Below are 16764 nucleotides of genomic sequence, written 5' to 3' on the forward strand. Positions count from 1 at the left end.
TGTAATATAGTTTCACCTATGCAAGTTTTACCAGGGTTCCTTGTACATCTAAGCCAAAAGCTATCTGAACATGTTACTTGCATACCGATGTACTCTTAACTTAATCATGAGTGGAAATCAAGAACACTCACCCTCTGAAAGATAACTTGCAGTTTATGAAAAAGTTTGAGCAGCTTGCCGAGAAGCACTGACAGAAAGGTGCACAGTGGTGCCGATAATACATAGAGTAGGCTGAACTTAATAGGTAATAATAGATGATAGACTGTGTACAGATATGCTGATGTATAATATAAAAAATTTCTTAGCTAAGGTAAAGTGTATTCAACTGCATCAAACATGGAAAGAATGTTCAGAGGCCAGGCTGAAGCTGCTGTACCTCCATCCTCACCATGGGGAAGAGCTGCCTCTGTTAAAGGGAGGCTAACACTGGCAGGGCTCTTGGGGGAGAGGAATTATTTTTATGCTGCTATCTTTAAATTACATTTTACAGAGAAGCTGAATAGTAACGCATCTCCAGAGATAAATGTGATTGTAACTAAAAATTGCATTTTTCGGTTAGTTTTAGAAGCAAAAACTATAAATGCTCGTCACACGCTAATGGAAAATAATTTGGTCAAAATGAGAAATTGGAACAGAACTAAGCAAAAGTATTCATAGCTCTTTTCTCTCCATGCTTGCAGTACAGCACACACATCACCCAGGGGTTTTGATACCTGACTCTGTGTCTTACACTGCAAACATGGAGAGGCATGTTGTGAATACATTTAACTACACTACCCCACTTGCCTGGGGTGGTATCCCATCAGCTGCCATGGGAGTCTCCGTATCAGCAGTGGTAGATGCTGGCACTTAAACACAGTGGGCAAATTAATGCAGTGACAGGAACTGCATTAATTACTAACTTCAAACAAGTACCCTGGGAGATGACCAGGATGGTGGAAGTTAGACTTTGATCTCTGTGGCAGGGAGCTGTGCAGAAAGAACGCTGGCAGAAGCTGCTTATTTCAATAAGCAAAAAGTAACTCATGAAAGAAGAAAGTTACACTTGCTATGATAAGCAAAAGTAGTACAAAGCCTTAGTGCTATTTCAATTTATTTATACAAGGGGAGGAGGAAAAAAAACCCCAAACCCTTTCTACTTGCATGATTGTTATCATGGGAGCTTGAAAAGATTATTGCATTGGAGCTGCTTTCCAGTTTCATTATGAAATTGTTGTAGGTAGGCTTGTTTATTTTTCACTTTGGAAGATCAACTCTAGCAACTCTGTTTAGCAGATTTGTCTTTCGTTTGGCTTGAGTTTTTCTTCCAAAAAATCCATAGCCCTGGAGCTGGAGACATTCCTTCAACTTTGTTTTCCTATTGCACATTACTGAAAAGGACAGCTTCTGTTTTCTCCCTTGAATTTTTTAAGAAAAATGCTGGCATCCTGGCAAAGCAGCTCTGGTTTGTGACTTTTAAGAGCCAAATACACACCAGTAGGGCAGCAGGAGGACTGTGCATGCAGCGGGGAGTGATGGGAGCGCAGGAGTACCTGTGATAGCAGGCACAGTAGGAAATCCATTCTTGCCAAGGCTTCTGTCCCTGCTTTCCCACCAGCATCTCCAGGTCACAGATGTGGGGCATGAACCTCACGTTCATTTCCTCCCTGGGGACACCATGTGGAGGAGGATCCCCCTGCTAATGGGGAGAGCACTGGGCTGGGTCTACCCAACTGCTGCTTTCTCATGCAGCCCGCTTACTCTGAGCAGCAGTCATGATCATGCAGTAGCAGGGATCTCCTCCATGGTACATAGGTGTGGGAAAAAATTATGAAAATACATGTTACATCTGTCTCTAGCTGAAAGCCAAGTAACTTTAGTATGTTAAAAATAGGGTAGCAGCTGGTCTTGTGCAACTTGGAATATGTTGCTCTACTTCTAGAAGCATTTTTCACAAGTAATTTAAAACTTGTGTGTGTAATGTTTACTGGTGGCTCTCTATACAAGTCAAACTTGTAAAAGCAGAAAAAAATTGGTCAAAGAAACCTAGGAATTTTGTATGTTCCAAGTTAAAGCTTTTACTGATCTTTTATAAAGCAGTATCCCTACTTAGCATGGTTAACAGTAGTTAATCCTAAACCCAAACTGAACTACAACTACTTATGTAACAAGTTACAATGTATAAAGTACTAAATGAATCCAGTTAATCTTTCTAGGCTATGTTTACTGGATAAGAAGAATCGTTTAACTTTTAACTAAAATTTCTTCATATCAGCTGTTGAGAATGCAGAAAATTTAAATAAATTAGTATGTTTTTAAAATAATTTTTCCCTTATGACTAATGGGGTATACACAAGGGAGATTCCTTTTTGGAACAAGGGTAGAAATTGAGTATGCGCTGGATGTCCACAGGTACACTCTAGAACATCCCTGCTTTTAGCAAGAAAGGCTTTTCTTAAAATGAAATAAAGCCATATTCTTTTTCAGTAGCCCACAGTTTTAACTGTGCTTTAGTCCTTGCTCTTGAATCTCACAGGTGTTTGCAGCAGTCAACCTGAGTGAATCTTTCTAGTCTTTTTAATTCAGTGTAATTATGCTAAATTGCTTCCTCTGAACCCACTCAGCATTTCCTATATAGTTAAGGACAGCTGTTGTTGTTTTATTGCCATTTGTCTCACAGTATGTAAAGTTGCCCCTGCTGTAGAAACATTAATCTAGATTGTTTTCCTAGCTCTCTACTGGCTTTCACCTCACAGGGCTACATTTAATGGCTCTGTATTGGAAAAAAATAAAATACAATTCTTCACCTGGGGAAAAAAATCAACCTGACAACAGCCAAGCTCGAGAACTGTAAAGTGAGTGGCATGGAGAGGGTAGCAACAGAATAAATTCTTCAGCATTCTTTTTTTTTTGATACAAGAACTCAAGGGAGTCATGGAAGTGGTAAGTAGCAGGCTTGAAAGAAATCAAGGTATCTGTTCAGCTAACTGCAGAACTCCTTGCTGCAGGATGCTGTGTCTAAAACTACATGGATTTAAAAGGTGACTGAAAAATTCCTGAAATGGGCGGGGGGGGGAGGGCGGATCTCCATATTCTCTCTGAAATTCATGGAACTAGAAACTGTTGCGAGACTCTGAAAGCTGGTAAGTCTGACTGCATGCTCAGCCTGTTCTTTAGGTTATTGTAAGCACCAGTGCTTCATTCCTGGTGGGCATGTAGCTGAGAGCCTTCTCCTGCTGCAAGGCTTCCTTTCAAAAATCAGGGGGATTAAGTTGCTTGCTCAGCCTGTGTGAAGAGTGTGCAAGAATTATCTGACTTTGTGCACTAGTCAAAGAACACAGAATAAACCACTCATCTTCCTAGGGTGTGGATGCTGAAAGAGAAATAACTGAAAATGCTTTTAAAACAAATGTTGGATAATCTTCTTTGTAGTGAAAAATTCTGAAAGCCAACTATATCTTCCTTGGACAAGTGACAAGAGGAGGGTGCGTTTTGTGCATAGGGAATTCTAATTTAAGCTACTTGTTTCATCACGTACTCTTAAAGAAACTAGAGCATTAAGGTATGCTTTTATTAGTGTTGTGACCTGCACTGTCCATTAATGAAACTAATTTTGTAAATCAAGAGAGCTGTCAGAAAGAGTAACTGGCAAAATCTTTTTGTATATATACACAAACTGTTCAGTCTTCATTTTACCGGAATGGTATTTTACATACTTATCTTTTTATTGAAAGAATTGCAAATCAAACTTAAAAGCACAGACACATTCTCTAACAAAAAAGTAAGTATGCTTGCTTATTCAATAACAGGGCTTCAGTTAGGAGCCTCTGTGTCTGAACTGCAGTAAAGTCCCTTACCTGTACATGAACAACAGAAATGCCCTGCAGCTATTAAAAAGAGCAGAGATAGAAGGCAACCAATGGTGTTTGTGAACCTCTGCAAAAGACTGTTTATACTTTGAGTCTTAAATTGTTTGGAGAGAAAATCATATTCTAGTGTTTACAAGCAGGGAGAAATTATTCACTGTAAAAAAAAAAAAAAAAATTTTTTTTTGCTCCTAATTTGTCAGAACAGTGTATTTACATACCTGCTCAACTGCAATAAACTGCTGCTTAATTTCTGTGTTTCTGGTCTGTAAAATACTTTTTTTTCGTAAAGCTAAGATCTTTTTTGTATTTCTGATAGGAAGCTTCTCACCATTAAAAGCACTTACCAGATCAGCTGCAAGTTTGTTATGTTTGCCCCACACTGACAGTTGATCCACAGACACCTATCCTTAAGCTAGAATTAGTTTTTTGCAGTCCTGTCTGTATATCCATACAGCTCACAAGGCAAAGCTTTTTAGACCTACAGCCATCTATTAAAAGCTGATGACGTTTTCCTTGTTCTTAGTATATGAAAGTAAAAAGTGCAGGTTGCTGTCTTTGCAATTCCCTATGGCTTAATGTAGAGAACGGTATTAAGCTAGGACTTAGACTTTTCAAAGCCAAATTCCTGTATTGGAATTTTGACAACTGGTATGAATTGAAGAAGTGAATGTTCCTGACTTCATATAAGTGTAACTTGAAAGAGACAAAGTGGTTTAGAGGAACTGGTCTGGTGACATGTTCTCATCTGTTTAAGCAAATAAACTTTGACACCATCTGGGAGAATTAAAATCTTGAAAATAGCAAAATCACCATGGCTGACTTGCTGCAAGATATGCAAAGCCAAGCATCAGGAAAAGCCTTGGTGACTAAGGAAAAAATCATTTGAAACTTAGTTATCGTTTGCTTTACAAGACACCCATGCATCTGTGATGGGCTGTTGTCATATGCTTATTCTGGTACCTGGTCTAGCTCTCCCTTTTAAATTGTAGAACCAGCATTTTGAGATTTGAGAGATGTATAAATTTGAGGTCTGACTTCAAGATGCTATTTTTCTACTTCTGAAAGAAAAAATAAAACTTCACCGCAGCACACCTTGTAGCAGAGATGGGAGAGCACTGAACTTTCTTTTGGAAGCACTCAGTTGCCTGCGTTCTTGGATGACATGAAAAATGAGAATCACTTACCAAAATAGAGCGGTATGGGTAAAGAAACAGTTTAATTTTATCCTTTTTTTTTTTACAATATAATTCAAAGACAGTCTTGATTTCCCTATGATGTAGAGTCTGAATTAAACCTGTTAATATTTATTAGACAGATCAATGGTTTGCTTAGGCTAACTGAATTTTTATGGTACCATTCAGGCACGTGTGTGTACACAGTACTCATGTAAACAATAGCAAGGGAAAATACAAGCAGTGTTTCACTTAGACCTTATATAAAATCAGCTTAATATACCAAGTCAACTTTACAGTGCAAATCTGAATGAGAATAAACAGCATTAAAGCTTCCCAAGTTTTGTTTTGAAGTGAAATCCTTAAAGCATAAGAGGAAGAAAAGAGGTTTAAAATTTTAATGCAGTCCTGAGCACCACATCATTTTCTTCAATTTTGTAGAGGAAATGTAATTAGCAACACCAGTTACATGTTTTCCCCTGTCTCAGTCACCCTGGACAATATGAGCACGCAGAGTGTCTGTACAAAAGAACCACACTGCGGATGGTCCCACAGCAGCCTGTAACAGAACTAAACACATTTTACTACCTCCAGAATACAGTCCTCCTACCTGCAGTACAAACTTCAAGATACCGGATAACCTGGTCTATACAGGGCAAGCTATAGCTAAGTGTATAGACAGTAACTGAAGCTACTTTCACTTGGCCACCATCTTGTGCAAGTACCCTGCTGATGATGAAATACAATGATAAACATGAGACAAAACGAGCTGCTGAGGAATACAGCTGCTGAAGTAGTTAGGCTTAGTCTCTCTATTTTCTTGTTAAAATTCCCTTTACATCCAGGTGGTACAGTTGCTTGAGGTGTGCTTGATTCTTATAAACAGAAGTAGAATTTAAGGCATGTGTAGTATATAATGAAAAAAGACTTATTAAAAATAGGTGGACTCCCTTCTTTCCAAGTAAGTGTAATGTAGGAAACAAAATGTAGATTACAGAAACTAGCGGAGTTAGCCCAGTCTGATCTGCTCAAAGAAGTAAAAAAGGGTCCCTGGCAAGCTCAGAGAAAAACCACCAGCCAACTTTTTAAACAGCTAAACAAAATTAACATAAGAATACTGCTAGTGCTTTTAGACCCTGCATTCCTGTATGCTTAGCAGTATCTCTGCTATATTCATCTCTAAAATATTTAATTCTATCATTCTAGACATAACACAATTAAGCAGCACTCATGGAAATTGTCAGTTATTGCAAATCTGCAAACCCAACTTGAAATAAACATCTGATAGGGAACAGAAGCATGAATCCATGTCTTTCTGTCAAAGAAGATAATGCAGGTGAATGAAGAAAAACAAATCAACATATGTTGAAAACATGATTAACTCTTACAAAGAATCAGGTTTGATATTTCAGGTACTTAAGCTGTTTTTACTATGAATACAAGCAAAGACTGTGCTAGTGTGTTATGTAGTGTAACATGAGTATTTATGAGGTATAATCTGTAAGCAGTTACCATAAATATGCACAGATATAAGCCATTGAGTTTTCTGCCAGCATTCTTTAGAGAAGTTGTGGACTGGAGAACACCTGAAGTCTGCCTTAACAGGACAGACCCTGGCCCCTGCTGTGCACAAACCTCCACTGGTAACAAAAAACAAGTCCAGAAAGTACGTTAGCAGTATATCAAGAATATATATGTTCAATAGCATAGTTAACTTGTCCTTTTGGTATTACTAATACTATGGATTCTGTGAGTATTTGGATATACACATACAGGACTATGCACATCCAAAAGTAAATCTTCAAAGCCATCTTAAAAAAATAAAAGCTAAATTAGGAATAAGCTACACTGCAAGAAGCTTCCTGCAGAATTATATATTTAAGGTGATAATCTTTGAACTAAGACTAATACAGCTACTGCATTAAAAAATGGCTTGCTATGAAATCTTAATCTCACTTTTTTCCCCACCCAATCAGACACATCTTCAGGATTGTGATTCAATGATTGTTTAGCAGCAATTTTAGAGAACTGTAAATTCTTTTATTAACAGGCATTATAAACAGATACTACTACTTTTATTTAAAAACCATGAGTGCCACATTGATGAATATACAGCTCATGAATAACTTAAAGTATTTCCCATATTAAAAGGCAATGCACACAGCATACAAAAAGTATACTAAACAAAGCTATGAGGATACGTGATTGAAGTGTCTAAAATGATATATACAGTACATAATTAATGTTTTGTTTATATTCAGTACAGGCTTCTGTACTGCCATTCCCATCATGCCTCGCTTTCCCCTGATACTGAATTCTGCACTTCTTCTTCCAAAATTGGTACAATCAGGTTATCCTTGGACATCAGATTATACTTCATCACAAATTTAGTGAACCGGTGACACAAGAAAGTTTCATTCTGGAGATAAAAAAAGGGGAAAAAACAATATATACAGAAGGAATATTTTAAACAATTGAAGAGAACATACTGGGGAAAAAAAAAAAACAACAAACCTGCTTATATGTAATTGCCTCATTAGATTTGTAAGTCTTGGAAAGAAGTTGTAACGCTTAAATGGTAAATTCCTATTACTACTTTTAAATCTTTACTGCTTGCTTATTGTTACTGTAATTAACAAAACAACCTACTGAAGTTAGGCTTAAGTCACAGCTCAACTGAACAGCACTTAGCAAAGAATATATTCAAGTACCAATGTAGTCCTGATCCATTCTCCAAAAGAGAATTTTAAGGTATTGTGAAACTACTACATTTGCTATCCCCAGTGGAATAGGGCACAACCATTCCATAGCTTGTTCCAGCAACCTTAAGTGGGATTTGGCAAAGGTTTCCTTTTACATCCAGCTATACCTCTTATCTCCTTTATATCTATTAATTTCTACTCTCCCATTTGAGGAAGAAAAAAAAGTTGGAAGTTACCAGAGATGCACAAGCTGCCACCAGTTACTCTGTTTCTTTGCAGTTTTACAATTATAATTCCTTAACTGTTGGGTAATACACAAACAGGAAACTATTAAACTATAGCAAATGCTTGAATACATTCAGAAATCTTTAAAACAAGATCAATTTGAGTTGTTTCTACAAAAACTCTCAAATTCTGACCTTTTATCCAAATGAGAGAAACCATAACTGGGTAAACTAACTATATAAATTAATTTTCATATGTATGTATACCAATTCAGTTCTTATAAAACTGTAATCAATACTTCACTTGAATGTACATCTTGTGGTAGGATTAAAAGAAAACGTGTAATACAATTACATCACAGCTATAACTTCTTTCAGGTTATAAATGCCCTTCTTTCAAGATGCAATTTGAAACTACTTACTTCATATTCATCAAATATCTGCCGGTGATGAAAATAAGCATGTGAAAATATTCTGTAAATCCTTCGGCACACTGATCCTAATTTGGCTACAGAGGATTCCTTTATGCTAACCCTGTAAGCACCAGGAGAAAAGTTAAAACACGTCTACCAAACATGAGATACATGTTGACATGAATTCTGATTGTACCATATCATTGCATATGAAATTTAGGCTTAGCTGTTGCAGATACCTGTTTCTGCAATTGCTCATTTTTGCAAGGAAGATAATGTTGGTGCATATTCCACATTTAAAAATTGTACTCTTGACTACAAAAGCTTTTCCTGTAGTTAAACATCATCAGTTATTCTGGTAAGGGCTGGATTTCTGGTTTCTAGCATTGATGGGCAAAGAGAAAAAAGACTTCCAGTTGTACCTCCTTGCCAGTACAGGATTCCTAGAGAAGCATAAATTTGACTTCTCCAGTTAGGTTTCCATGATCCAACACATGGGCTGCCCATTCAAGACACTCAGTCTGTGTGTTCTGTGGTCACTGATGTCCCCCAACAGATTGGTGTTGGCTTCTGGAGGCTTTCAGTGGTGTGGTGGTGAAGTCCTTTGAGTCACTGCCTCTCTCTAAAGGCCATCCCATTCTTCAGGTTGCCACTACTCCAATGGATAGCCCCATAACACCAACAGGTATTAGTAAAACAGATGAAAGCTAAAAAGCACCCATCAGCTCCAGTAAATGGCAAACTATTTGAATAGGTAGGAATTCTTCCTTGGCTTAAAAGTGACAATAGCTCTACCACGTGACACATGCTGCAGCATTTCTGGTATTTTTCAGCGTAGTCCATGAAAAATGCATTCTGCATTTTCATGTGCTGTGTAAGCGTTCTGGTGCCACCTACTCCCTCCCTCACTCCCTCCTCCCAAAAGAAAGTGGGTTTACCTGCTGGGGAAATATTTATTGCTATTCAGAAGACATGCAGCTCCATCAAGTGTGTGTCTGGTGTAGTCTATAGCAGGACACTACAAAAATAGACAGTGAATGAGCATGTGTATGAGTGCTTGCATGACATTGTCATAGAACTTGTTTAAAAAAAACCATTTAAATTATATTTTAAGATTCTTTTCACTTCACTGTTCATTTTTATTCCCACAAGTTTCCCATAGCTTCTCTGAAGGTCTAACTACATTTCATCCTTAAGTGAGATTTCTTTTCTCCGATTCACAACCACGTAAATTATTTCAAGAAAAGAGTTACTATGGAAATGTGATTATGCACACAAGTAGTGAATTTTATGGATCTCCTAAGTAAAACTGTATAATAAGAATACATACTGGAAGTACACTGAAAGGAAAGATGATTCTTACCTCACAGTTCATTTGTTTCCCACATAGTCAAGTTGCCAAACTCTTACAGCCTAAATTAACACCTTATCAAAAAAACCCAACCAAACCTGCATTTAAGTATGTCAATGCTTTCTACCTTGGCAAAGAAAAACAAAGTCATTAGTGTAGCTAAGCTTGTAACAAGCCAAACGCTGGCTCTGCGATCAAGTACATGTAGAGGAGAAGGAAGCAGGCTGAGAGCAGGAATGTCTGTCCATTTTGCCATTCCCCGATTTCAAGATGAAGACTTCTCGGCTGCATGTTTTAGTCAGCAGTTCAAGGTTGCATCACCCACTATCTGACCATTAACCGATTGCTATTTGGACATGGAAAAGAGTAGATGAATGATCCATGTTCAGAGATTAAAAAGCAGCCTGAAGTTCTCCAGTCTAGCTGAATAAAACAAACTTACTGCATGCCAATACACCGAGTGGTGACGAGGGTTAAAAGAGGGAGTGGGAAAGAAGTTGGCCCTCAGAGACAAATCAAGGCATCTCAGGAAATTACAACAAACACACACGCAAACAAAAAAGCTTACAGGACAAAAAGGATAAGGTTAAGAAGAACCAATACCTTATTCTGGAAAGTGAAATACAAAGATAAATACAACAGACCTGCACTACTGCCATAACCAGTAGCAACAGAGAAAGACCTTCTGAAGGAAAAAAATAATAAAGTGCATCAAGCTGTTCAACAGGAGATTGGAACAAAGTCTGAAGTAATTGAGCACTCAGGTAGACAAGCTGCTGCCATGCTGATGACCTGCTTGACATGAAGCATTTTTATGACTCCACTATCTTTTAGGAGTAGCTTCCCTGAGAATGGGCACATGCGGTCACTTTCAGAGTGCCAGGCTTGTATGCCTAGTGCTACGGATTGAGGCCAAAGTTTGAAGGACAGCCTATTCTCAGCATGTACTCTGCTTTCCATTGAACAAAGACCTTTTTCCATTGTGTTTCAGGCTGTCTCAACACAAATTAAGAGATAAAAGGGGAATGTGCAAAATCTCCAATACTGTGGTAAAAAGCAGCTCCTTCCTACCTTATCCCATCCTTTTGTAAACTACAGAATGGAAAGCAGGAAACCCAAAGTGATATTCTTAGCCTACATAAGCTCCCATTTTGGCTAAGACACCAGCTATAATGGTCTCCTCATGAACAGATGAACTGTGAAAGAAAATCCTACATCCATACCTCTTTGGGAGTTTTATGAGCTGCGCAAAGAAAAATCCATTGTTCCGTTGCTGTCATCTGAGTACATGTCTCTGGGTGACACTCACTCTGTTAAAACAATTGTTCAGTTATGAAAACCATCCAACAGGAAAAATGAGCTGATCTTTACAAATCACTTCCCTGCCCTGGCCCTCACCAAAAAGGGTTATTTATTTGCCAGAAGTCTTTAAAACCCTAAAAAAGTCTTACTTCAAACCACTGCTTAAGTCTATGTGTATAAATTTAGAAGAAGAAAACTGTGTATCTTACAATAAAAAAAAGTCTCCTCCCTGATACAATATAAAAATATCAAGAAAAGAATTACCTGAAGCTTGACAGCTAGTCCATTGAGCTCAAGGCAGAATTGTCTAAAAAAATTTGAACACAGCAGCATCAAAATTTTTCAAAAGTGTTTTCCCACTAGAAGTATCTAATACAAAACAAGATTCTTCACAGATCTCTTTAACATTTTTGGAAATGAATCTTGTAAAGTGGTAAAAATAATGCAGAACATGAAAAAACTCATACTTAAAAGAATACCACCAAATAATTTCAGCTGATGTCACACCTAAAAGGCAATAGGCTAGGAATTAATAAAAGAACTAAAAGTTGAAAGAAACAGAATTCACACCAGCATATATTTTTTACTCAGCTAAACAATTATATTTTTAAATTCTTACCTGACAGTAGAAGCTGAGCTTAACAAATAATTTAGTGAAAGTGTCTAAGATACCAACTTCATTATGCTATTTCACAAATGCAGATTAAAAAAAAAAAACTTCAAGAAAAATAATTTCTTAATCATGTAAGTTTTAAATTCATATAGCTGGATCATTCCATCCTTCTAAAATACCCTCCCTCCAGATCACTTAAGCGACTAAAGTCCCACCACAGATCATTAACAGAGTGGGACTTGTAGAAATACTGCTTTCACTAGAATGAACCTGAAAGTGCATTCTTTAACTTGAGAGTATTCACCCCTCCTACTAGAAAAATCTGAATAAATTTTCCAAAAGTGACAAGTATTTAGTGACAAGTCACTTCTGTGAATCTACAGTGATTTTCAGTGTATGTGAAAGGACAGAGGAAATTCTTAAAATGTGTCTTTTGCAACTGTATGTGTTCACTTTTTCCTCTCTTGAGGATTCCCTGCATCTATTGGAACTATTCCAGACCAGAGGAGAGAAAAATAAAACAGGAGGCAAAAAGTTAGGACACATAAATCTAGGAGTAGCTTAGAACTATTCTTATTCCTGAAAGTGTATTTGATAAAGTTAGAAGACACACTTTTAAGGGGGAAAAAAAAAAAAAAAATCAGGGCACAAGGATACTAAAGTAATGCCAGGAAAAAAGGACTAATACATACATAGCCACAGGGTGTAAACCTACACTACAACTGAAAAATACCTTCAGGCACAAACTGCCTAGCCTGAACATATTTTTTATACTGCATAAAACAAGCTGAGAGAAGGACAAAAAGTTTTAAGTTTCCTTGCAACTTGAAAAAGAACTGTAAGACATAGGTACTCTTGCTTTCCCAGCAAAAGCCTATTTTCCTGCAAGTTCCAGAAAAAGCACTGGGAGCATCTGGAAATCACATTCCTAATTAGTGGCGGTGAAGAACTGATGATACTAGGAGAAAGTGCTATGGAAATTTTCATATTCAAAACATCCTAGTACAACTTCTGAAGTGAGGTACAAACATTTTCCTAAAAAAACATGAAAAACACTAGATCAGAGCACATCATAAACTTTTAGAAAGAACAAGGAATTCAGAAAATAATACCAAAATATAAAAATATTTCATAGTAGAAATACCACATTTAATTTAAGTCCCTTTTGATCTGTCCTATTCAAAAAGATTCACTAATAATGAACAAAACTTAGAACTGGGACACTATGTTGACAAAAGATGGATTCTTACCTTAAATGTTCATACTTCCATACACCTTCATCCTGGCCTTCAGGAGGTTCAAGGATCTTATCAATGTTGGAACAGTCTGCCCTAATGTTTTGCTGAATATACTAGGAGGGGAGGAAAAAAAGAAATCTAGGTCTTCTTGTCATTGTAGTAAGACAGTATGTTTAGGACATTACATCTTTGAGGAACTTACTTTTTCTCTTTACTTAGGAAGTGACTGATGGACTAAAAAGTTAAAGAGCAGATGGGCATAGTAAGAAAATTGGTATACCAGAATGCCGGATCTGAAAATTGCCTTTCCTCAATTAGAAAAGGTAAAAGAATGGGTAAATTTTACAGCCTTTTTACAACATCCTTCTCAAAACAAAAGAACCCCACAGGAAACCCCACCATTTTCTTAAATCTGTTTGATTTGTTTAAACCAGACATGGGAATTCTAGTTATTTCTGCATACACAATTAATAACTACAATGTTTTTAATATATGTAGGGTGCTTAAGAAATGTATTCCTGTGCAGCGACATTCTAAGCAGATAGATAGCATGCTCTCTTCCCTGCTTTTTACCAAAATACAAAACTTGGGAAACTGAACTTACTAACATTTCACATAGGTAAGAATACCTGCTGAACAGCTAATGTACTATCCATTTCTTCAAAGGATTCATCAGGCCAATTGTAAAAATCCTGTTAAAAAAGTTTAAACCAAATCAACAAAAATAGAAGGGGAGGAAGAAAAGCACACAACCTACAATAAGCTTGAACATGCAGGAAAATAAATGTAGAAGTAGTTTATACAATTCCAGGAAGCTACATCTTACCAGAAGCAGCACACGATCTTGGCAAAAGTAGGATGAAATGGGACTTGTACTCCTAATGTCACAATAGTGGAACATTGCTTCTCCCCCACATCTTGCTCTAACACCTATATAGCCTGTATTTTTAAAATGAAGTATTTGCATACAGTGCCCATTTTACAGGTTAGGCCATGTAAGAATGGTGAAGAAAAGAGATCTGTAGAAAGTAGCATTATACAATCATTATTAAACTAAAAATTCCAGTATATTCTAGTAGTAACACACCACTGAAAACATCTTCTCTAAGCTGAGATCATGTAACTCAGTGTTGGCCCAACTTGGTACTACATTCTCTTGGTATGTTCAGTATGCTGCATAACTGGACAGTTATCAGCTCTGCTAACCCATGGCATTTAATATTGTTAATGATAAAACCCTCCTGACATTTCACCTCAGATCCAGCTGTACTGCATTGTTCTGCAGCAATTCACATCTGGTGCAACTATGATAGTCCAAGCACACACATTTTCTTACGATGCATTTCTCACATCTAAAATTTAGTGCTACTCCCTCTTATTATCCAGAGATATTGCACATCAGCCTCGCATAGCCATCCTAGCAGACACAATGACTCAATGAAAATGTTCCAACTGGAAAGCTTAGCAATCTGTTCTTGAAAGAATCAGGTATCTCTACAGAAAGGAGTGAATATCCAGTGTTGAAATATCATTAAGTAATTGTATTTACATACTGAATAGCTATACCGCAGTGTCATCCAAAATTAACACTTAAATACACCCACCAAAAAAACTGTATGATTGCATCACTATACACCAAATTCTTCAACAACCTACATGAACTTTACAAATATTTCACCAAATCTAGGCCTATGGTCCAGCTTACTGTTTTTCAGAATACCCCAAATTTATGAAACAGAAGGCACACAAGGTTCCATTTCATTCATATATTAAACATGTATAAAATGAACTGATTTACAGGGTTGTGTCATCACTTTACCTCTGTACATTACAACAAAGAATAGTAGCTACATTTTCCTACAACACTGTGTCATACACTGCTCCATTTCTGACCGTGAGCTCTCCTCACAAAAGCAGAGTGAACAAGTCTTGCACAAAGGCCTCACAGAAGGTTACATCTCCAAAGTAATCTGAAAAATGTAGCTTATGGGTTTGAGATGCACCTTTTCAAGATGACCTTGAAAGCCCAGAAATGAATCGATTTTGTTTTAATTAAGAGAGAGGATTTGACAACAGCCCAGGTTCACCCCGAGAGGAGGGCAGGTTACGTAAGGGAAGGATGACTTATCTCTCCAGGCGCGCGGGCCAGGTATCATCTGCCTGACTACGCAGAACGCCCCAACTACGTCTGTATGACCACACAGTGATCTCGCTCGTCTGATTATGGATTTGCCATTTTAACAGCAACAATAACTGCTTCATCGACACGGATTAGAAAAACAGCCCTGCGCCTGAAGAAAGCCCAAGATCTGGGCAGCAGCGCTGTGCCTCAGCTAACGCCCGGTTACTTCACAAGGGCTCGCCGAGGCTGTCGGTGTCCCCGGCACAGGGAGCGCACCGCCGGTGACAGCCATCACGCTCCGGGACGCGGCTCGATCGCGGCAGACAGCTGGGCGGGACACGACTTTCGCTCCCGAGCCCAGAAGCACGGCGCTCGTCCCGCCGCGACCTTCTTCCCCGGGCCCGGCAGACAAGCACCCCCGGGGGGACGGCAGCCGCCACGGCCCCACGCCCGCGGCCCGCTCCCCCGCGGCTGGGTCTCACCCAGGCCACGGCCCGGCCGCGGGGAACAAAGCGATCCCGCGCAGCGGGGCCCGTCGCCGCAGCCTGCCCGGCCCGGCGGGCAGCGCTGGGCCTCGGTAGCCCCGGCGAGGCCCGCGGCGAGGCCCCGACTGCCGGCCGGGCCCGGCGCCTGGGCGGCGGTGCTGCCCGTCCCCGCGCACGGGCCGGCCGCGGGCCGCGCGGCGGCGGCGCCTTACCTGGGCCTTGGTGCCCGGCCTGTTCCGCCTCAGCACTGCCGTCCCCTCCGCCATGACCATAGTGACAGCGGCGCCAGGACCCGGATGCGGCAGCGCCGGGCGGGGCGGCGGGCGAGGGGGAGGAACGGGCGCTGCGGCTGCCGCCAGCGGAGGGAGGGAGGGGAGGAGCACGGAACAGCCAGTCGCGAGCAACGGCCGCCGCGCGGCGGGGAGCAGGAACAGCTGGGGGGCGGGGCGCGGCGTTTCTCGCGAGAGGACCCGGCAGCCCTGAGAGGTGGCGGGCTCCGCGCGCTCCGCCCCTTCACGCGCTACGCGCTGCTCCTTCTCTTGGCCGCGGGCGCTTGCCTGGCGGCTCGAGCCTCTCCGAGGGGCGCTGCCGTGCGAGCAGCCATCGAAAGGAAAGCTCTCCTGTGAGCCTTACATTCGTGAGGGACAACACCCCCGCCGCCACCCCTCACGCACCCGGGAGGTGGGGGCAGTTTAATGGTGGTTCCTGCCACTTTCTGTCCGGGGCGCTCGCTGCCTGCCCGAGGAAGCGCGAGCTGCCTGGTGAGGCCCGTGTCACGACGGCTGTGCCGTGACCCCGAACGGAGGCGTTGGTTCGGTGAGATGACGTCTCCAGAGATTAACGAGCTGCCTAGTTGCTGAGAAAATCCTTCCTTCGTTCAGATTTCATCCCGTTTTCAGCTGGATCCCTCTGTCAGGATCCGGCTGCGCATGCTCTCCTGCAAGGTCAGTCCCCGCGTGCTCCACGCAAGCCCCTGTGCAGCGCAACCGAGTCTCTGCGCTTTTGAACCATATAGGCCGTGAGGGTGTGAACTTCTAAAGAATAGTTCAAGTCCCCTATTAAAGATACACAGTTGTTAATGCTAAGAACAACAAATAAACACACCCCACAGCCCCCAACAACAGTGATTTGGCGCAAAGTGCTTCAAAGCAGGTACAGGAAGCCATTCTGGGTCTTCAAAGGCAGGATAGACAGACTTGCGAGTTTGGTGTGCAGAGGTCACAGACTGCTGTGCTAACGGAAAACAGAGTTGGCTTGAGTTTCAAGGTTTACTGAGTCAGGTGTTACATGTGTT

The 16764-nt window shown here is 40.2% G+C and overlaps 1 protein-coding gene across 2 annotated transcripts; it reads right to left on the reverse strand.

Moving 5' to 3' along the window:
• Positions 1–7124: 7124 nt before the first annotated feature.
• LOC309406109 (MOB-like protein phocein) lies at positions 7125–15742 on the reverse strand (the record flags this gene model as incomplete). 2 transcript variants are annotated; one of them, XM_082001144.1, is made up of 8 exons in its annotated part: positions 7125–7439; positions 8369–8480; positions 9298–9377; positions 10934–11020; positions 11277–11319; positions 12876–12976; positions 13493–13555; positions 15683–15742. In XM_082001144.1, 8 exons carry the CDS (start codon positions 15740–15742, stop codon positions 7308–7310), a joined length of 678 nt encoding a protein of 225 aa, XP_081857270.1. In that variant the 3' UTR covers positions 7125–7307. The 2 variants fall into 2 exon arrangements, with proteins under 2 accessions (XP_081857270.1, XP_081857271.1); XM_082001145.1 differs by lacking the exon at positions 13493–13555.
• Between the last annotated feature and the right edge of the window lie 1022 nt (positions 15743–16764).

Source organism: Phaethon aethereus (genome assembly GCF_964289735.1).
Source record: "Phaethon aethereus genome assembly, chromosome: 6".
Lineage (NCBI taxonomy): Eukaryota > Metazoa > Chordata > Aves > Phaethontiformes > Phaethontidae > Phaethon > Phaethon aethereus.